The sequence below is a fragment of the Lates calcarifer genome, unplaced genomic scaffold (assembly GCF_001640805.2).
Source record: "Lates calcarifer isolate ASB-BC8 unplaced genomic scaffold, TLL_Latcal_v3 scaffold_11_25, whole genome shotgun sequence".
In the NCBI taxonomy this organism is placed as follows: domain Eukaryota; kingdom Metazoa; phylum Chordata; class Actinopteri; family Centropomidae; genus Lates; species Lates calcarifer.
In genome coordinates this window covers 28,205-50,000 of record NW_026118147.1, presented here as the reverse complement: position 1 = coordinate 50,000, position 21,796 = coordinate 28,205, and the positions used below count along the sequence as shown (strand labels likewise).

The 21,796-nt window shown below is 45.3% G+C and overlaps 2 protein-coding genes and 1 pseudogene across 7 annotated transcripts; 2 read left to right on the top strand and 1 right to left on the bottom strand.

Moving 5' to 3' along the window:
- LOC108883083 (E3 ubiquitin-protein ligase HECTD1-like) overlaps positions 1-428 on the top strand; it is a 2,262-nt pseudogene extending 1,834 nt beyond the window's left edge.
- A 1,168-nt stretch (positions 429-1,596) lies between these two features.
- On the bottom strand, positions 1,597-4,557 carry ap4s1 (adaptor related protein complex 4 subunit sigma 1). 6 transcript variants are annotated; one of them, XM_051069453.1, is made up of 6 exons: positions 4,252-4,446; positions 3,442-3,598; positions 3,269-3,355; positions 2,780-2,848; positions 2,687-2,719; positions 1,597-2,267 (listed from the first exon to the last, which is right to left on the bottom strand). In XM_051069453.1, the coding sequence occupies exons 2-6, from the start codon at positions 3,577-3,579 to the stop codon at positions 2,139-2,141; spliced, it is 456 nt and encodes a 151-aa protein (XP_050925410.1). In that variant the 5' UTR covers positions 3,580-3,598; positions 4,252-4,446; the 3' UTR covers positions 1,597-2,138. The 6 variants fall into 6 exon arrangements, with proteins under 6 accessions (XP_050925410.1, XP_018531467.1, XP_050925408.1 ...); XM_018675951.2 differs by having other exon boundaries at positions 2,687-2,698; positions 4,252-4,445; XM_051069451.1 differs by lacking the exon at positions 4,252-4,446 and adding an exon at positions 4,482-4,557 and having other exon boundaries at positions 2,687-2,848.
- A 599-nt stretch (positions 4,558-5,156) lies between these two features.
- Positions 5,157-19,557, top strand: strn3 (striatin, calmodulin binding protein 3). Its single transcript, XM_018675891.2, is given in 17 exon segments — positions 5,157-5,761; positions 13,714-13,817; positions 14,081-14,154; positions 14,488-14,566; positions 14,981-15,142; positions 15,228-15,366; positions 15,639-15,774; positions 15,854-15,993; positions 16,074-16,252; positions 16,902-16,949; positions 17,030-17,151; positions 17,354-17,521; positions 17,940-18,080; positions 18,180-18,244; positions 18,246-18,288; positions 18,677-18,763; positions 18,851-19,557. Coding segments are annotated over 17 exon segments (2,148 nt in total). The 5' UTR covers positions 5,157-5,470; the 3' UTR covers positions 19,021-19,557.
- Positions 19,558-21,796: the final 2,239 nt, after the last annotated feature.

Genomic DNA, 21,796 nt, shown 5'->3' with positions numbered 1-21,796 from the left:
GGTTTGACTCGTAGCTTCTGTTTTTGGTTCCTCCTCCTTTGAACAATCATGCTCCTCCTCCTCCTTCTCCTCTTTTTGTTCTTATTTTATTTTTTTGTTTTTGTTTTATTGCTTTTCGTTTCCGTGTGTGTGTGTGTGTGCGACAGTTTTCGGGTTGTTTCTGACGGGCTGTAAAGGTCAAAGGTCAGAGTGCATTTGGTGTTTTCTTTTACAATGAAGCTATAGAGACAGAAACACTGGTCGTGTGCAAGGCACATCTAAAGAGAAAAAAGAAAAAAAATGTAAGAAGCTCTGCTCTCCCTTGTATTTTCTTTGTATATTATAAACATTTATTTAACTCAAGTTGCAGTTTGAGGTAAACAGATATTTTCAAATGTGTATGCTCCAAAAAAAATAATCATTAAAATGTTTGCAAACTATGAAGTAAAGATGGAGTCCTGTGGTTCGTAGAGGAGGTTCATCAGTCAAGCTGAGTTTAAAGAACATAGAACAGTTTGTCAAACGTCATCTGAGTTAGAAAAACTAAAATCTGAAGCGCGGTTCACACTACAAGATAATCGGCCGAACAAAGTCAGGAAAGGTCTGATTATCTGATGGTGATCTTAACAGATTCTCCTGTGGTGTGAGGTGTGTTCAGACTGATTGTACCCTCCCTGATCTGAAGACGATCTGAGCTGCCTCATAAATATTAAACATGTTCAGTATTTCTGATCAGGAATCCTGTTGTGTCGGCAATGATAGCCAATCAGGAAGCAGCTGACTGAAGATGGAAAAACAACAAATGAGACATCGTCGTCCGCCATGTTTGTTTCCTCTAAAGCAGTCAGATGTGGAGCTGTGAGAGTCCAGACTGGTTGTTAGTGGTGAATCTGTTAGTGTGTGGTGTGGCTGTGTTGGTCTCTGCACATCACACACTATAAGAACACACCTGTGAAATCTGTTGTTATCTGTCCTCGTGTGTGTGCTCCTTCTCATTTACTACACTGGTTAAGATTTTTAAATCTTTTAGTGTGAGCCAGGATTAAACTCATCTAAAACTTCACCTGTGCAGTGAACACCTCTGTTCCTGTCACGTGATTGGCAGTTTGTCACTCAGTTCTGCGCAGGGAAATTATTTCAAACATTTATCAACCACTTAAACCACAAAATTAGATCATTTTTATATAAAAATTGTTTGACAGTAACGATGACTGTTGGCTCTGTGGTTTTGGCGGACGGATGGCGACTGTCCTTTATCCGATCCAGTTTAGGTTAAACCACGCCCACTTCCGTATGTCGAGACGTCAACCGTTGCATCCCCATGGAAACCGTGCACACGCGGATCCAGCGAAAGACGTCCTGCTTGGCGGAATCACGTTAAGGATGTTTCCATGGGAACACAGCCGTCGGGGCTTCCGTAGTTTCGCGCCCACTTTCGTTATACGGAAGTGGGCGTGGTTTCATCTAAACCGGCTTGGAAAAACGACAGCAGGAGTCGTAATGTTTTCGGGTTTTCTGTCGCACACGTTTTAGCCGTAATTCACGTGCTGATTAAGTGACTGAGAGGGTAATTCTGTTCTTTTCTTTTCATGTCTTTTAACAACAATCAAGTCAAAGTTTTAAACTGAGAAGGAAACTGTTTATTCAAGTAACAGAAAAGAACAGAAAGCAGTGATTTTCTTTACTCTGTGAGTAACTCAGAGTAAATGTGTGAACAGGCTTTTAAAGTCTAGAAGTTAACATACAAAGATATAAAGAGCCTGTGGACACAGCTTCTCTGTTACTGATCTCACTTTGTCAGGCAGATTCCTTCAGATATTTACAGTTAATAAATAAATCCTCTGACTCGGGACAGTGGTCTGATAATAATCCAGCCTCAGGGGCAGAATCTCACTCTTCAATCTAAACAGATGTTTCAGTTACATTCAGTAAATGAATCCATAAATCATCCATCAGACTGGTCACACTGACTTCATGCTGGAGTCTGGTTGATTTATTGGCATTAGAGCGTCAGCACCTTATAAACAGCGGTTTAAACTCAGACTCTATCATCATCAGGGTTGCTGGTTTGATTCCCTGCAGTCTGTTAATGTCCTGATGTCAGTCTGAAGAAAAGTCTGTGACATCGATTTCCTGCAAGAGAAACGTCGTCCAGAGACTCAGCCGTCGGCCATCTTGTCGAGGGCAGTGAGCGGAGCGAGGATCCGGCTCTTGTTGGTCTCCACGATGTGTCCGTTCTGGATCATCTCGTCCAGGATGATGTGAACTCGGTCCAGGTTGAACATGATCTGACGACGAGTCACAGAAACAAAACCAGAAAACAAACCGAGTTTTCTGCTGAAAAACTGCTGAAATCTAATGTGGACTGTAGGGGGCGCTGCTCTTCAGCCTAAAATCATTTTTTTCCTGAGCTGTTTAAAGTTTTTTTTGTTTTTACTGTAAATTAAGGCTTCAGCTAAGAAATATTTTCATTATAGCCTCAATTAAATGTCAGCATGTCGTGAAACATCTCGTCATAAGTTCGCAAACCTCTGAAATAAAACACTGACAAAACTCAGTGATTTTACTTCAGTTCCTTCGACGTAAACTCTCGTTTTAGAACTAAAAGCTCTAAAACCTCGACATTTCATCTGTTTCAGACGTTTTAACTGAGCACAGGAACATTTATCAGCTGAACAGGAGCAGCATGAATCAGAGTAAAGGATACATCCAGTTCACTCTGTTGGGAAACAAAACACAGCTGGTTGATCGACAGACAATAAAACATCTGGACTGTAAAGATGAAGTCAGAATGTCTCACCACTCGGCTGAAGTATTTATCCAAAACCTCCACAAAGTTATGGACCAGTTCGTAGATGGACAGCTCGTTCTGAGAGAGACAGACAGACACTGAACATCACCTGCACACATTTAAACCTTTAAACTCTGACACCTTTAATTACTTTACAGATCCAGCAGCTCCTGTGTTCATTTGATATAAGTTGATGTTTTTTTGTTTTTTAAAGTAAAGACGCAAAAAAAAGTCTCAGATGTGAATATCTGATGGTTTCCACAGTTTTCTATGATAATAAATTCAACATATTTTTGATGAAAGACACGTTCTGACATTTTATTCAGTGAACAATCGATTAATTAAGATCAAACTCAGACGTATTGATGGTGAAAGTTACAGTCCTGCGGTGGATTAATACGACTTCACCTGAGGTTTCTGAAGAAATTTGACTGAACACAACAAATAGAAACTAAAGCAACCTGTTGTATATTTGTGTGTGTGTCTGAGCTCACTCACCTCTGTGTCTGTGACTCCGACCACGATATACAGAGCAGCGTACTGACGATAGACCAGTTTAAAGTCTTTATACTCCACAAATGAGCACTGGAAACAGACAGGAGCACAGTTAAAGGAACACGCTGCTGTTTTTACACTGGTGGAAAACTTGACATTGTGTGTACTTCAGGTACCTGGTCCTTCTTGCGGGTCAGGCAGCAGCGGACCACATCAGCCTCCAGCGCCGCTCTCCTGCTCAGCTCCACAGGTTGGTAATACCTGGACAGTCTGGTCTGACCCTGCCGGTTCACCATCAGCACAAACTTTATCATCCTCTGATCAGCTGCTGCCCTGAAACACAGCACAGGGACCACGCTGTTTACACCTGAAACCATCAGTTTATCTATTAGTCCATCGACAAAAACACACACAACCACTGCTTTAACAATCGATTCAAAGCAAAATGAATTTTTACCAGGAACTCTTTCTTTCCTCTTTGGGAAATGTTTTGAAAATGGCTTCAAATGAGTAAATATGTGAAGTTTAAAGGTCAAAACTTGTGACTTAGAAACCTGTGATGAACGACAATGAAAGACAGCGTTAGATGGAGCCCTAAATTTTTTTTTTTTTTTAAACACCCTATAATATTGATATGCTCAAAGGACAAACCTGTTTGTTAAATTACTGATGTTTTACGGTTAAAAAAACATTGGGTGCGTTTTTTTCAATGAAGCCTTTATTTTAGATTTTTATTTTTTATTTTACATATTTAAATATTTGACATTTTAGGCAAATTTTTCACTAAATACATGAAACCTTCCTCAGGAAAAAAGTTGTCGCTGTCAGATGCTGCATTTACGGCTGTCGTTACTGATATTTCTGGGTTTCCGATGAGCATTTGAACGCATCGCACCGCTGTGTATTCACATATAACCGGTGTGAAACCGTTAATAACGACGTTTTACACAGTTTGATATTTACACATTAACGTTTCTTTGACTTACGGCAGTTTGTGTGTGAACTGCGGCTGTACGAGCTCCTTCACTCAGGCTAAAAACAACCGCAGGCTAACTGCTGTTCGCTTCAGTCAGTCTCTAATCTACTCTGATATAATCTGATCTGACCCGACCTAATCTGGGCTAATGGAGGCACCGCGGTGGTTCGGAGCCTGAAAGTTAAAACAGAGTCACATTAAAGTGAAATAAATGTGAAACACACAGGAGGTTCCAGTTACCTGCGACAGGAAGCTAACAAGAGCTGTTAGCATTCTTTACGCATGCGCAGTTAAATTCTGAACTGGTATGTTTAAGGAAATCAGAACAAATGGTAAATAAGAGCTTTAATGTTCAGCCCAGATTTCGGACTTGTTTTTGTTCTTTCTTTTTAATACAGACTGTCATAGAAGAACAGAACGTTTAGTTAGTGTTCAGAGAAATGGTCAGAGACAATATTATAATATAAAAACACACAATACAAAGTCATGTGCTGGAAAACACGACAGCCAGCTGTTTTGATGATCAATATGTCGAATATTTGTTTTTCAAGGAAAATCTGATGGTGAGAAACTGCTCACGGAGGAGGCAAGAAACACAAGAGTCATGTTTTTGTGTATTTTTTTCTTTTGTATGTGTTTCATTTATTCACCTACTGGGTTATATGTTAATGTTATTTTTTATTTGTATTATTTTATATATTTATTATTTTATATCTGCTTTTTAACATTATAGCTATATGTTTATGTTTATTTATTTGTATTACTCTTAATGTGTATTCATTCATTCATCCATTCATTCTGATTCTAAATCGAGTCACTGGTGTTAGAATCAGGATGAGGAGTTGGGATTTCCTACGTTTTTTTCCTTATTATGAATGTCACATAATGTATTTGGATGACAGGGAAAAATCAGGATGATGTGTCCCGTCATGCAGCGCGGCCGGGTTCTCCCCCCATCGCTCGTCGGATCCAGGGAGAGAGAGAGAGCAGTAATGGCGGCCGGTTAGATCCACACACCGACAGCGCGTCCGCAACCAGCCGCACTCACCGCAGCCCTCCGGGGGCAGCAAGCCTCACACACCGCGGCGGAGCTTGCGCTACTGATACGGAGCGGAGACACGGGCTTCAGCGGGGACGGGAATCTGTAAGTGGATCGCTGCTGCCTGGGACTTCCCTTCTACTTTTCAAAAAAAAAAAAAAAAAATCAGAGCTATTATAAAAAAAAAAACATGGATGAGCACCCCGGCGGAGGAGGAGGGGTCGGAGCGGGCGCTCCACGACAGCCTCCGCCGCAGCAGCAGCAGCAACAGCAGCCGGGGAGCAACAGCAGCGCTAATCCGCCGATTGGAGGTGGTGGAGGAGGCGGCAGTGGGGGAGTCATGGTGCCGCACCAGCCGGACGAGCTGCCCCGGCCGCAGCAGCAGTACACTATCCCCGGCATCCTGCACTACATCCAGCACGAATGGGCCCGGTTCGAGATGGAGAGGGCGCACTGGGAGGTGGAGAGGGCCGAGCTCCAGGTTAGCCACTTAGCTTAGCTTCACTTAGTTTAGCACTGAAAGCCCACCAGGTTCAACAGAAACAACAACAACCAGGAACGGTGTCGAGTCCAGGGCGTCTGAAAAGAAAGCTGCGGGTGTTTACGGGAAATTCGTCATATTTTTATGTTTTCCTCTTTTCTCTGCAGTGTAAAATCTCCGCACGTCAAACCCAAATGTTTATAACCTAGCAGGCTAAAGCTAACGGGGAACTGAATAGCGGAATCCGCTGGGTTATGTTAGCTCGACTGGAGCTAGCCGTTAGCTTTAGCCGTGTAGCACTGTTGTTGTCACATTCCAGTGTTTTCCTGTGACTTTACACCCTCCCCCTGAACCCTCACCCTACATTCTGTGATAATATCGGGGATTTTTAATGTGGACATGAAGTCGGAGGTTGGTAAAGAAGAAGTGAATCCAGCTGACGCTCAGCTAATATCCACATGCAGCCATTTTGGTTTGTCACGCTAGCTAAGTTAGCTGGTGGTTAGCAGAGGGTCCTTTACTGGAAGAAAAGTGAATAAGATTACAGTCTGAAACACTCCAGTACAGCAGTGAACACGGGAATTACAGAGTAGAAAATGACAGAAGTATTTAGATCCTTCACTGAAGTAACAGAAGAGATTTTACAGTGTAAACTGTAAAACTCTGACTTCAAAAACCTGTTTGAGTAAAAGTATGGACGGGTAAATGTACTGATCTTAATACTCGCCATCATCAGATGATATCAGTATTATTATATAGTTTCCTGCTTTAATTTATGACACGGCTTCATACTTTAAGGTTATTATTCGGTTTTTGTTGTATGTAAAACCTTGGTTGTTGGAGGAGACTAAGAAATACACTTATCAGATGTAAAACGCCAAAGAGCTAGTAGAGCGCTGTCATACTCTGTACTGTGTGCAGTGGTTATTATTTTATCATCAAAGAATCTCCAGGTTCTTTCTCAGATACATGAAGGATCTTTTTGTCTGTAAAGTGTCAGAGAAGCATAAATAACCTTTGTTATCATTTCTCTGAAAGGTTTGGTTTGGTTCAGTCGTCGCTCCAAACGATATGAAACAGAGGTTTCTAACCTTCAGACCTCTTTATTTATTCCACCTGAATAACCACAGGTGTTCCTCAGGTAAATCCACTGATGTTTTTCAGGTTTCCTTAGAGCTGTTACAGTCACTTTAATATTAGTTGAACACACTCTGATTTCAGCTTCAGAAAGTTTTCTTCGTCATGTTGTCGGTAAATTCTTTAACGTTTTTGACTGTGATTCAGACCAAGCAGTTTGAAAAACGTCACTGTGAGAAATTACAAAATCTATCTTCAAAATCTTCCTTCATTACATTACACAGACTAATCAATAAAACAGTCGACTAACGAACCGATCGGTGCAGCGCTGGGTTGAAGTGTGTTTTTAGACTGAATGATTAGTTGATCAATCAGCAGATTAATTGTTAGTTGCAGCCTGACATCAGACGTGTGTCAGTGTGTAGACGTGTTCATTCAGGCCTGTGGTGTGTGTGTGTGTGAGAGTGTGTGTTGAGAGAAGGAGTGAAATGTGTGAAATGTTGGACAGTTCATGTCTTTGTCATAACACACCCTGCAGCAGGCCGACCGAGTGTGTGTGTGTGTGTAATGACAGAGTCTCAGTACACTGTGTGTGTGTGTGTTTGCTGTGCTCTGACTTGTTGTGTGTGACTCTGGATGCCTTCAGCATGACTCTGTCAGAGTTCCTGATAAGAGGTGAACGAATGAACGGCTGCTGAACAGACGAGTGAAGGTGTCGACATTTTCCTGCTGACGACGAACAGGAAACTGTAAACCATCATTTATCCTGGAGACGTGCTTCATCAGTCCTCACAGCCAGGTCCCTGTTTAAACTTTGGCCTTTACTCTATGAAATGTCCAAAAACACCACGGTCTCAGTCCCAGACTGTTTCAATGTTCTGTCCTTTATGAAAGAGGAGAACGTCAGATTCTTTGTTTGAAAAGATGAAACCAGAAAAATAATTAAACTGAGTAATTTTCTCTCTGGCAGAAATGGCAACTGTTCACCAGCGTTTTCTATCATAGTTAACTGAATGTTCTTCAGGTTCTGTTGTGTAGACAAGTCAAAACATTTGAAGATGGAATTTAGGTTTCTTGTTGTGTTTTCTGACGTTTAACAACACACAGGTTACTGTTCTTCAGGACTTTTGATTACAGCCGTAAGACAAACTGAACCAAACTCACACATGATAGAACTGTGAGCTTTGTTGGCCTCGCCTGTTGTTTTCCTGCTTCTTTTTCTTGTGTTTTTGGCGTAAACACAGCAGTCTAAGACGGTCGCACAGAGAGGTTTCAAACGATGAAGAATCCAGTACAGACCAGAGGCCTCATTTATACAGATGTGTGTAAAGATTCAGGTCAAAAGGCAGAGCGCACACAGAAAACTGTTGTGATTTCTGACCCAGCCTAACACCTGACTCCTGTCTCTGTGTCTGTCCTAAATCATGTTGCCGTATGTCAGAGCTGTAATGTATGTATTTTCCTCAGTGTTTATAGACGAGGTCCCAGGACACACCTGAGGCCGAAGCGTCCGACAGGTGACACAGGATTTCAAAGGTTTGGTTTTGTGGTTTTAAACGTCGGCGTGGTCGATCAGCTGACACAGGCGACGTTATTCTGTTGGAGAAAGGAAAGTCGTGTTATATTGTTGGTGTGAGTGTCACTGTTACATAGAATAGAAACGAGTGAATAAGACAGTGATTGTATTTGCTGGTTGTTGGAGATGTTTACAGACTAACAGAGAAACATGGCTCCTCTCTGACAGACACATCACAGTAAATCACAAAGAAACAACTCTGTTGTTTGAAGATCCAGCCTTAAACCACACAGACACTTTTTAATCCCTTATTGGTCTAATTTGCCTAATCTGCTCTCTGCTGCAGACACACACTCTGAGTCTCTGAGTCTTCCTCAGTTCACACTCTGGGAGTAAAAAGCCTTCAACTGCTGCTGATAAAAGCCGAGGAAGTGCCTAGTTACTGAAACGTGTGAGAACCTGTCTGTGAAGTGTGGCTGTGATTCCTCAGCCTGGTTGGTCGACACCTGTCTGTTTGTACCTGCAGGATTTGTTGATAAAGTCACTGTAAAGTTGTGGATTCAGTGAAACCGTGACTCGTCCTCAGACTCGGTCTCTGTGGCCTTTCTCCAGCTGCGTCAAACGATCCATTGGTTCAGTTTGTTCATGTTTGCTGTGTAAACTGAGTCGACAGATCGAGCCCTGCCTGCCGTTTCAACACCGACTCCATCCATCCACCAACGCCCTGCTTTATCTTTTCTTTTCACGCTCTGTCCGTACAGTCCTGTTTGAGCTCAGGGTTTAACTGTGGAGCTGCAGCAGGAGCTTCGTCCTGGTTTATGTCCAGGCCTGTTAGAAGGACCTGACCTGTAAAACATTGATGCTAAGTTTGTATCTGCTGCCATTAGAGGAGCTGGAGGAAGAAAAACAGGAAAGATCCTGACCAGCTCCACACCCTGACCTCTGACCTCTGACCTCTGACCTTCTCCCTACACATTTAAAACCAGATTTAAAGCTGGGCTTTAGAGGTCCGTGTTTCTACGTGTGGAAACGAAATGAAGTCTTTAAAGTAGAGTGGAGGCAGATGAGCCGTCAGACAGCAGCTGTGAGACATTAGTCTGAGTTTAAGAGGAGATAAACAACAGTGTAAAGTTACATATGTCCATTGTCACAGGTTCTGCCTTTGTTTCCCCTGTCCTCCACCGGGGACCAGTTCCTGGGTCTACATGTGAGCTCAGGACTCTCTGTTGATGGGTTGAAAAGATGTGTTGTGAAGGATGACAGCAAACAGCAAACTGAAGAACTACAAACTGTAGCCTGAGCGCTGCTGACGTCAGGACAGCGGCTCGTACACGTCTCAGGACCCTCTGTCAGTTCAGTGGTTGTTCTCCGTCTCCTCCATCTTCCCTCTCTCCTGACGTCGTCGGTCAGACCAGTGGCTGTGTTAGTGTGAGCCTATAGCTTCAGATGCAGACAGTGAAATATAATCCAGGAAGTCCACTTTGAGGAATGTGTGTGTGAAGTTAAAGGCTCAGGTGTCAAAACACTGCAGAGCTTTGTAAAACTCAGACTGTTGTTGTGTCGGTCCTGAGGTGAACAGGAGTAATGTACCAGGGACGTGTGTGTGGTCCTGCTGGATTCACACCAGGCCAGCTTTTTAATAGTAACCAGGAGGTCAAAGGTCAGCCTGTTTACCTGCAGTGTGTTGATAAAGAGGGCAGGGCTGCAGGACCCGAGGCTGTAATTAGGTGTTCTGGCCTACTGGGCCCTGCTCTGACAGCCTGATCCCAGCTGGATGCTAAAAGTAGACCGGCCCGAAATAACTGCAGCGCACACACACACACACACCACACACACACCACACACACACACACCACACACACACACACTGAGGTTCAACTTCCTGTCAATCACAAACACATTCTGATTAAAGACACTTGACTTTTGATTTTTGCTTTAAAGTTCATATTTTTACTTATTTTAAAACGGTGGAAGTTAATATTTTGTCTCAGTGAGTGTGTGTGAGTGTGTGAGAGTGTGTGTGTGTGTGTGTGTGTGTGTGTGTGTGTGTGTGTGTGATGCAGTTGTTCAGAGGAATGGCCCTGATGACTCTCCCCCTCCCTCTGCTCAGCCCAGTCATCCTGGTAAATCTGGGCCAGTGAGCTCACACTTCACCTTCGTCATCACCATCACCCCGGTGCTCTGACCTCTCTCCAGCTCCCAGAGGAGCGCTTGATTCATGCTCACCAGGTGCACAGGGGGAGGGGAGGGGAGGGGAGACTCCGGTCTTAAGCTGAGAACAGACTAGAAAACTCTGCAGATCCAAGTGAACGTGGTGCGAAGAGACTCTGCTTTAACCGGACCTCAGATTAGTCCACATTCCTGTTCACAGTTCAACAGGTGAAAGGAGGAGCACACACCTCCACCAAACCTCCACACACGTCTGACATATAACAGAGAAAGGAAGTGGTCTGTCTTTGTCCTAACACATAGTGAGTCATCAATAGGAGACATGACACATATTTTATCATTAATAATTATTATTGATAAGTACAGCTACAGCTGGGCCTTAAATATGATCACAGTTTTATCTGCTGTGAATAAACATCAGAAGTGAACTTGTGGTAACTGTTTACTATCATTTAAAACCAAGATGAGTTGTCACATTTAAAGCGGCTGTAACTGACCTCAGCAGCAGTGTGTTGTCAGGGATGAACTTTGGCTCAAAGTGCAGCGACACAACAAACATTAACTAAACATCAGACTGACGCTAGTTAACGTACACACAGGAACACAGTGCAAACACTCCTGGGTTTATAACAGCTGAACAGGATACGTACCAGTTAGAGACATTAAGAACATTTCATGTCACCAGAGTCCTGGCTGAAATAATTATGATTCACAATGTGATTGTGATAATCATGAAGATATGCTTTAAACTCCTGTTACAGTTAATGTTAAAGGAGAAACAGTCTATTCACTGTTTAGCTGTTTAGCTACAGAGCTAGCATTTGCTATTATTAACAGCCCATCCATAACACCTACAGGTACATATGTTCAGACCTGCAGCTGCAGCTAATGATGATTTCTAGTTGTGGTTAATTTGATGATTATTATCTGGAGTAACTGAATAATCAGTGAATAAAGAGCAGCATCTGGAAGCTCAAGGTTTGATCAGTCCAACAGCCCAGAACTCAAAGATGGAACCATTAACTCCCTCTGTCCTGGTCTGAACGTCGACTCTGCTGCTCAAACACTGAACATGCTTCAGAGGTGTGTGTGTGTGTGTGTGTGTGTGTGTGGCTGCTCGTACGCACTCGTCTTCTGGTATGTCAGAGGGGGGTGGGGGTGGCTGTGGCTGTCAATCACCGAGCCGACCAATCAGAGCACGGCTGAATTAGCGTGGTGTGTTATGTAATCCGTCTCCCAGACGTCCCAGTTCACTCCCCTCACCTCCGTCTCTCTCTTTTGGTCGGGGGAGGACCTCTGGTTTTCCTGTCGTCATGGCGACCTTCACTAGAGGAAGTCGCGACCCCCCCACACCCCCCACCACCTCCCTGTTGCCATGGGCACGCTGGCAGAGAGCGCTCAGTGTGTGTGCGTTTGTATAAATAGCTCCTCAGCCTCCGGCCTCTGTCAGTGTTGGGTTTCAGGAGCAGCTGCTCACAGACAGACAGACAGATGGACAGAGAGACAGACAGGTGGATCAGCAGACAGGTGTGGTCGTTTAGACGGGAGGGGCTGCTGATTGACAGGTGATGGAGATGATGTGGGAGGAGGACAGAGAGCTGTCAGTGTTCATATTTAATAATCAGGTTCTGTTTGTTTCATCATTTAATAACAGCTGAGTTATTTTGTTTCATGAACTATCGAACCACAGGAACTAAACTAGGAACCAGAAGAATCCAGGTGCAGGTAGAACAGGCCTACTCCAATGTTTGGGTTGTAACAGAGAGCTGCAGGAATGATCCTGAAACCAGGAAGTAAGTTAGCATGTTAGCATGTTAGCACTTCCTATTAAATAGTTAAAGTTTGATGGTTCTTTATTTCTGAAGTTCTTCAGAATATGAAATTTAAATTTCTCTCTAAAAGCCAGGAAGCTGAAACAATTCCTAATTTTAATATTAATTTACAGCTGGAAATCTCTGACCCTTGTCTTAATGCTGATGTCCAACAGGAACTAAATTTAGTCCTTGGTTCCTCAAAAGGTTCCTGGTGGAAACGCCCTCAGTGTCAGTGACCGACAGTCGTCTCTGTCTTCAAGAATCAGAAGCACAGGAAACTCTCCTGCCTGAAACATCGGAACGAAAAACATTAGAAATACTGAAATACATGAAAACACAGCGCTGCTGTATGAAACCATCCTCCTCAGTGAGTAAACTGTGAACACGTGGACGATCAGAGCAGGTTAGACGAACTTATCTGGAAGACAAAACACAAACAAACTTTAAAATTATATCCCAAACTCTCGAAGGGAAAAAGAGAAAATATGACATATTACAAAAGTCGATCGTTAGAACTGAAATGAAAAAGACGTTTGGACATTTTCTCTTTTAATCATGAGATGAGATAAAACTAAGATTACAGTGAAAGCTCGTGTCACAGTGAAAACGACACCACAGAAGAAGAGGAGCGCTCTGGATTCTCTCTCACAGGCTGAAAATGATGAACTTTAAATCCTAATTTGCAGCTGAATGACAGTTGATCCACACGGACGGATTATGAAGCTTCACTGAAAAACCTTCAAAGAGATCTGAGGCTTAATCCTGCGATTTTCTCCTGTAATTTAAAGTTCATCCACTCTGTGTTGTCGAACGCTCTGCCTCTGCTTTTTATTACGTGGTCGATCTACGTTCTAACCTTCATCGGGTCATGGAGACCCGGGGTAGACCCAGAGCTCCCTGGAGCCTCGGGATCCTCCAGGAGGAGCTGGAATACTGGACAAAACACATTTACACAGTGTTTGATTTGTTTCATATCTACAGCTGTCAGTGAAGTGATCAATCAGTGTATTGACAGAAAATCAATCAGCAGCTGTTTTCATGAGCAGAAATGTCAAAACTGTCCTGGTTCCAGCTTCTCAGACGAGACGATTTCTTTGTTCAGAATAAGTTTGGAACGAAGGTGGAACAGAACGAGAAGTTTTAGACGTCGGCCTGAGCTGCGTGAAGTTTTAACACGTTTAATGGTGAATAAAACATTTAAACACGATGATCGTGAGGAACAGTTTATCTGTCTGTGAGTATAGAAAACCACAGCTGTTTGGGGGTTTGCATTAGTGAAATCTGGATCATGATTTCACCTTGGACCTGTGATGATCACATTCAGTCTGGATGACAACATGAATGAATCAGCTCTCTGTCTCTGTCTGTCTGTCCAGGCGAGGATAGCGTTCCTCCAGGGAGAGAGGAAAGGTCAGGAGAACCTGAAGAACGACCTGGTTAGAAGAATAAAAATGTTAGAATACGCCCTGAAGCAGGAAAGGTAAGAAACCGCTGCTGTTTAACACTATAAATCTGTACATCACAATAGAGTGAACGTGAGAGGCAGCGTTCCCACACATCCTGGAAAACCAGTGGAGAAACTCCAATGACTGAGGCCTAACTGACCCGTTTCTATCATGACGTGATCTCTGCCTGTCGCAGCAGCTCCATCAGGACTTTCTGACCAGGACACAGACTTTGACTGTCACTGAGAGAAGATCTGATGTTTTCACAGCCTAACTTTGTTCCTGTCTCCTCCTCCAGAGCAAAGTATCACAAGTTAAAATACGGGACCGAGTTAAACCAGGGGGAGATGAAGATGCCGAGCTTTGAATCAGGTGGGTGATGGACTCCTCTTTACCCTCCTCCTGTCTCTCTGCTCCTTCATCTCCTCCTCTCCTGTCCTCCTGTCTCCAGTCATATTGATCAGTATTGATCCACTGCTCCTCCTGATCAGGATCATTCTTGTCTTTATAAGTTATCATGGTGTTGCCTCTGCGCCTGCGACAGTCGGACTGTTCTCAGGTTCGAGGGAATTTCCTCAAAGAGCACTTTATTAGGAACACTTGTACACCTGCTTACCCAATCAGCCAATCACGTGGCAGCAGTGCAGCGTGTACAGAGCTTCAGTTTATGTTCACATCTAAATGTCTTTGACCTTTGTCCTACAGACACCAAAGACTCTGAGGTCTCTGCTGTTCCTGCCAACAGTCAGCTCACCTGGAAACAAGGAAGACAACTACTCAGACAGTAAGAACACACACACACACACACACACACACACACACACACACGTATCAGCTGCTTCAGATCACCTGGTTAATCCCAGTCCAGTCGGGCAGCAGCTCATTATTGATCAACCTGTGGATTATTGTTCAGTTCATCTTTACAGCTGTAATGTGTCAGTTCGTCATTAGTGTTTCCAGCTTCTCTGATGTGAGAGTTTGCTGCTTGTTCTTGGTTTCACATTAAAGAAAACAAAACATTTCTTTATGTCGCGATGGAAGAAAAACTAGATATTTGATTGTGTCGTCTCGAGGTTCAACAGTTTTCACATCAAATTAAACTCTGTTTGTCAGCAGGGGGTGTTAGTTGTAGTCCAAGGTGACGTCTACAGATTACTGTGGTATAAACCTGTGTGTGTGTGTGTGTGTGTGTTTTCAGGTACCTGCAGGAGGTCGGATACACAGACACCATCCTGGACGTTCGTACTCAGAGGGTTCGCTCTCTGCTCGGCCTGTCGGGCTCCGAGCAGAACGGCTCTGTGGAGAACAAGAACCTGCAGCACCTGATCAACGGGACGGAGCGCCGCAAGGACAGCAAGAGGTACACACACACACACTCACACACACACACTGTGGGGTGGGTCGGGTCAGTGGGGTCAGAGGTCACTGTGTGTGTTTGTGTCCAGGAGTCCAGGCGACGTTCTGGAGACGTTTAACTTCCTGGAGAACGCAGAGGACAGCGACGAAGACGAGGACGAGGAGGGAGACCTGATGGACGACATCAGCACCGACAAACACCACCGAGCCAAGAAACACAAGACCAAGGCACGCACACACACACACACGGAAAAACACACTTAAAGACGCCACACAACCCACTGCACAAACTGTTCCCACCTCGTTTCCTTTCCTTGTTTTTACCTCTTCTCACCATTTTCTTTCCTTCCTCTCTGCGTTCCTCCCTCCGCCTCTACCTGCCATCCCTCCTTCATTTCCTCCCCCCTTCCTTCCCTCCTGCCATCCTTCCATTCTTCCTTCTCCTCAACATCTGCTGCCTCTCTCCCTCCTCCCTCTGCCCTCCTCTCCTCCTTCTTCAGGTCGGGAACGAGGGCTTGGCGTCGGAGGACGACGCCGACACGGAGGAGGCGCTCAAGGAGTTTGACTTCCTGGTGACGGCCGAGGACGGAGAGGGAGCCGGCGAAGCTCGGAGCTCCGGAGACGGGACGGAGTGGGGTGAGAGAGAGAGAGGGAGGAGTGAGTGAAGTTTTACTGCGTCGTTCAACAGGTGATTAAAGTTCCTCTCTCTCTGCAGCCGAGCCTCTGCCATTTCCTACTGGAGGGGGGAAGTCCTTCCTGCTGGGGGGGTCGGACGACGTGTTGGAGAGCGTGCTGGGTTTGGGCGACCTCGCTGACCTCACCGTCACAAACGACGAAACAGACTACAGCTACGATGTGAGACGCCAACACAACCACAGCTAATACACAGTGTGAGTTTAATGACCTGATGTTCTAACGTCCTGTCTCGACCTCAGCTGCCATCCAGTAAGGAGTCTTCGTTCAGGAAGACGTGGAACCCGAAGTACACGCTGCGGAGCCACTTTGACGGCGTCCGAGCGCTGGCCTTCCACCCCGTCGAGCCCTGCCTGGTCACCGTGTCCGAGGACCACACCCTCAAACTGTGGAACCTCACCAAGACCGTCCCTGCCAAAAAGTACGTCAGTGACAGACCTGAACGTAAAAACCACCAACTTTACTCAAGTACTGCACTGAAATAAGTACAGCTGAGTTAGCATGCCTATAGAAATATTATTATAAATACTTATCTCTGATGATTTACTCTAACTTTTGAGGTGGTGTCCTGCCTCGCTCTTGTTCAGATTTATTTTGAAAGCGTTGTTCCTCAGGTTGTTCAGTGAAAGTGGGTTTAAATCTAGATTTGTACCTGATATGGTGCAGAGTATTTACACAGGTTAGTCAGTGTGTCACTCAGCAGTAAATACAGAGACACTGAAGTTTAAATTTGAGAAACCTGATCTCCGTGTTTCCTCGTCATCCTGCAGCTCCTCTCTGCTTCAGAGGAAAATCCCCTCTTTCTCAGACCTGACACATCTTCAGTATTTGCATCTCATTTTCTCCTCGGCTCAGCGCAGCGTTTCTCTGACACTGTTCAGCTAAACTTCAAAAACAGACTCCGTCAGTGTCCCACACATTAATCCCTGTAAAGAATTCCCCTGAGGATTTACTGCAGTACGCTACATCACAGCAGAGCTCTGCTTTAACGGTGACTGATGAGGAGGAGGGCTGAGAGCAGCTCTAAAGATCACGTGTTCAATAAAGTTTTATTTCCTCTGTTTTTTCAGAAGTGCCTCTTTTGATGTGGAGCCCATCTACACATTCAGAGCCCACGTGTACGTACCTGCACTCACACTCTGATGTAATGTTGTTCATGTTGGAGACAAACTAAAGGATGTGGGTCTGTGTGTTTCAGAGGTCCCGTGCTGTCGTTGGCGATGACGTCCAGCGGTGAACAGTGTTTCAGCGGAGGCATCGACTCCACCATCCAGTGGTGGAACATCCCCAGCTCCAATGTCGACCCCTACGACACCTATGGTACACACACACACACACACACACACACACAGGACTGTACACTCTGTGTCCAAAGGTCATGTGACTGTGTCGTAAACTCGCTAGCTAGTTTTAGCTAACGTTAGCGAACATGTGTAGGGAGACTTTTTGCCTCCAGCTCAGCTCCGTCATAATGTTTACTCACAGTAAGACCCCTCCCCTCTCTCTCCTCCTGTCCAATCAGATCCCAGCGTCCTTGCTGGCTCGTGGGCGGGGCATACGGACGCGGTGTGGGGATTGGCCTACAGCGGCATCAAGAACCGCCTCCTGTCCTGCTCTGCAGACGGAACGGTCAAACTGTGGAACCCGACGGAGAAGAACCCCTGCATCTGCACTTTCAACACAAACAAAGGTGAGAGGAGGAGGAGAGGAGGGAGGAGGAGGAGGAGGAGGAGGAGGAGGAGGAGAGGAGGAGGAGGAGGAGGGAGGAGGAGAGGAAGGAGGAGAGGAGGGAGGAGGAGGAGAGGAGGAGGAGGAGAGGAGGAGGAGGAGGAGGAGGAGGAGGAGAGGAGGAGAGGGAGGAGGAGGAGGAGAGGAGGGAGGAGGAGGAGGAGGAGGAGGAGGAGGAGGAGGGAGGAGGAGGAGGAGAGGAGGAGGAGGAGGAGGAGGAGGAGGAGGAGGAGGAGGAGAGGAGGAGGAGGAGGAGGAGGAGGAGGAGGAGGAGGGAGGGAGGAGGAGGGAGGAGGAGGAGGAGGAGAACATTACAGTCCTTCCACTCATCTGTGTGTGTGTGTGTGTGTGTGTGTGTGTGTGTGTGTGTGTGTGTGCAGAGCATGGGATCCCCACGTCGGTGGACTTTAACGGTTGTGACCCCGCCCACATGGTGGCGTCCTTTAACAGCGGAGACGTGGTGGTGTACGACCTGGAGACCTCCCAGCATGCACTGGTGCTGAAGGGGCAGGGAGACGGCAGTAAGAACACACACACACACACACACACACACACACACACAGTGTGAACAGAAGTGTGTGATCCTCTGTTAATCTGCCCCCCCCCCCCCCCCCCCCCAGCTCTCCCGGGGTCCAATCATATCAATAAGGTGGTGAGTCATCCCACGCTGCCCGTCACCATCACCAGCTCATGAAGACAGACACATCAAATTCTACGATAACAAGTCAGGTGAGTCCGCTCACCTGTCCGTCTGTCTCACCTGAAACCTCAGCTCCACCTGAGGGACTGTGTTCTGTGTTTGTATCAGCGAGCAGAGGGAGGAGCTGAGTCTCTGAGCCGGAGAATGATCAAACCACCTGTTACCTGTTTTATATGAACGTATGTTGATTGAACTGTGAATGAACATCATGATAACAACAGTAAGAAGGTTTATTCTGTTTATTGAAGAACAAACAGAAAAAACAAATCATTTTCTGTTCAAACACTTGGATCCTAAAAGATCAATGACTCATTGATAATTGATCGTCGTCATTGTGGTCGCTCACACCTGAGCTTGTACCTGATTAAACAACGAGACGTTGCCCTAACCCTGTTCTGGCCTCGTGTGTCTGTGCAGGTAAAGTGATCCACGCCATGGTGGCTCACCTGGACGCAGTGACCAGTCTGGCTGTGGATCCTAACGGGATCTACCTGATGTCTGGCAGTAAGTCACACACACACACACACAGGTCAGACGGATTCAGACGCTGCGATCGGTGGCGGTTTTAATTTGACTGTGTTTCCTCCTCAGGTCACGACTGCTCTCTGCGTCTGTGGAACCTCGACAGTAAAACGTGCGTTCAGGAGATCACCGCTCACCGCAAGAAGAGCGAGGAGGCCATCTACGACGTGGCCTTCCACCCCTCCAAGGCCTACATCGCCTCCGCCGGAGCCGACGCCCTCGCCAGGGTCTACGTCTAGACGAGGAGGAGGAGGAGGAAGCAGACGGCCAGGGGGCGAGAGACTCAGACAGACACAGGGAGAGAGAGAGGCTAGTCTGTTCACACACACAAAGGATTCAGGTCTGTTCAGGTCTCTGAACACAGAATATATATTAATGAAAGACTGGAGGTGATGAGGATCTCCACTGGACGACTGAACACACACACACACACACACACACACACACACACACAGTTTAAGTTAAGGCGGAGCGTTGGCGTCTCCCTCCGAGCGACTGAAGAGACTGAGAGACGTTCAGCAGCAGAAACGTTGTGGAAACGTTGTTTAAACCTGCGGGTCGACACACAGCAGCTCACCTGCAGCTCACCTGTCCTGTGATGTCATCTCTCACCCTCCCCCTGCTGTCTGCAGGGTCCTGAACATAGCTCTGATGACACTACATGAAGCCCCGCCCCCCCTCCTCCCTTGTGTTTTAACACTAGTTCAACGTCCTGCAGCTCAGACGGCAGCAGACGCTGCAGTTAAAGGAAAAATCCGTCATGTTTGATCCTCTGAGTCAGACTCAGATCAGTCCATCTGCAGAAAGTTAATGAACAACCTACAGGATTATTTTGGCATTTAAAAATTAAACAGGACTGATCCTAGAACCAGGAAGTTAGTAAGTTAGCATGTTAGCATGTTAGCACTTCCTGTTCCCTCGTCCCAGAGTCAGTGTGTTTCTGGTTAAATGTCTGAAATAAGGTCTGTGGTTTTAACACAAGCTCAAGACATTTTCAGGTTTTATTCTCCGACATAAAATGGGTCAGTAAATCCCCCACTCCTGATGTTTGAAGCTTTTACGTGTCTTAAAAAAGGCGGTTGCTAACGAGTGTCTAAATGAGACTACAGAGGTTGTCGGGGACGTTAACATGAAAACCCATCTACTCACCAGTCCACCTTTACAGCCTCGTTGTGTTTCTACTCACGCTCTTTCAAACTCTCACTAACTTTCTAAGAAGAAAGGCTTTTGGTAGAAGAGCTCAGAGCTAAATGAAATGACCAGTTGGAAGCTTAGTGGTGGAGACGTTGACGTCATGTGACCGTGGTGTAGTTGGTTTATAGCCTAACATTAGCTTCTTACTTCAAACATCAGAACAGTGGTGTTCATCTGTGAAGATGATCTGATCAACTAAACCTGAAGGATCAGAAACTTTAGCTGCTCACTGTTTATTTTCTGGAACCAGGCTGATGCTAACTTCAGGTTGGACTACAGAAACACATCATCACTGTGGGACTGTTGGATTGGGAGTTTATTGGGAGTTTATTGGGAGTTCCTCCCTCAGTAATGACGGACTGAAGATCAGCTGAAGATCTTCCTCTGGTGTTTGAACTTCTGAAGATCTGAGGCGGATTTTTCCTTTAAAGCGTTGACGTCCAGCTGCAGCAGAGAGATGTTCAGCTGAACACGAGCAGATGATTTGATGTTTTAACCCTCCGTAGTTTCTTTCTATTTAAGTTTTTTTAATGATTAAATTTGAACCAAAGCTTCAGGAGGAGAAACAGCTGATTTTAACCTGCCCGACTTTTTTACCGTGTTTTTAAGAAGGAGGAAGAAGTTGAGACGACTTTGAGAAACTCAGCTTGTTTGTTTGTAGAAACGTCTTGACGGGTTAGAGATCAGATCGTCTGTTGCCGTTTGTCTCTCTGAGCTTTGAGCTGATTGGATGTTAATACTCCCCCCACCTCAGCCCCTGGTGGGCCAATCAGAGCCCTGCGTTTAAACCCACCGGTGTGAGGAGCGAAGGATTCAGATGTTACTGCGGTTCCACAGTTTTTGTTTGTTTGTTTGTGTAAAATAAATCTAGTTTTTATAATCCTTTTTTTACAAACACCTTCAGGAGGATTCTGGTTCCTCTCTCCCGTCCAGAGCCCCGCCCACCCACGCCCCCGTTTCCTGTCACCTGATGATTCACAAATGTGTTCAGGTGGAGTTTGGTTCAGTTTCTGAGAGGAGAGAGGGAGCTGCTGAGGAGGAGGAGGAGGAGGAGGAGGAGGAGGAGGAATTTAAAATCTGCCTGAAACAAACGCGTCTCCTCGGTCAGTTTCTGTGTTACTGATGAACTGTATCTGACTGATGCGTTTGTGGTGCGCTCAGATCGGTCTGTTCTGATCCACAGCGAGAAGAATCCAGATTGATTCAGTCAGTCAGAGAAGGCAGAGCAGTGATTGGTTTTATAGTTTTGAGGTTTTTTTTAATAAAGAGAATATGATTCAAATATAATAGCCATTAAAAAAGATTTTTAAAACAACATTTGACATAAAAGATTTTTTCTGATGGTGACAGACGCTTTTTTCAGTTTAACCAACCTTTGTTAGTAAACTAGGAAATAATTGAACCTGAACGCATCACAGTCTCAGTCTGTTGAATCTGACTCTGCTGGTCTCCTCCTCCTCCTCCTCCTCCTCCTCCTCCTCCTCCTCACATCACTGTGTGATTTTTCTCTTCACTTTATTTCATCACAGCTTCAACTAGCAGGAGTCCAGTTATTTATATCGTTCGACAGTTTTTAGTCTCGTCTTCACAAGGAGAAAGAAACGGTCCGACCTGCTCCGACACACAGGGGAGTTTAGATTTTATTGTCGTGGTTTGTTCTGATCCACACGTCTGTTTGTTTTTATTTAATTTTTCTAACTGAAGGGATTTGTAACGCGAGCGGCTCCGGATCGATCACGACTCCAAACAAAATCTTTTTATTTTTGTTTTATTTTCACCCACGCTACAACTTACTGTGTAACTAAAGACTTTTTTTGTTTG

Coding starts and splice junctions, on each gene's coding strand:
- ap4s1 (XM_051069451.1), bottom strand. CDS start 3,579: ATGATAAAGTTTGTGCTGATGGTGAACCGGCAGGGTCAGACCAGACTG. Junction 3,356..3,441: donor TGACCCGCAAGAAGGACCAG/GTACCTGAAGTA, acceptor GTCTGTTTCCAG/TGCTCATTTGTGGAGTATAA. Junction 2,849..3,268: donor TCGGAGTCACAGACACAGAG/GTGAGTGAGCTC, acceptor TGTCTCTCTCAG/AACGAGCTGTCCATCTACGA.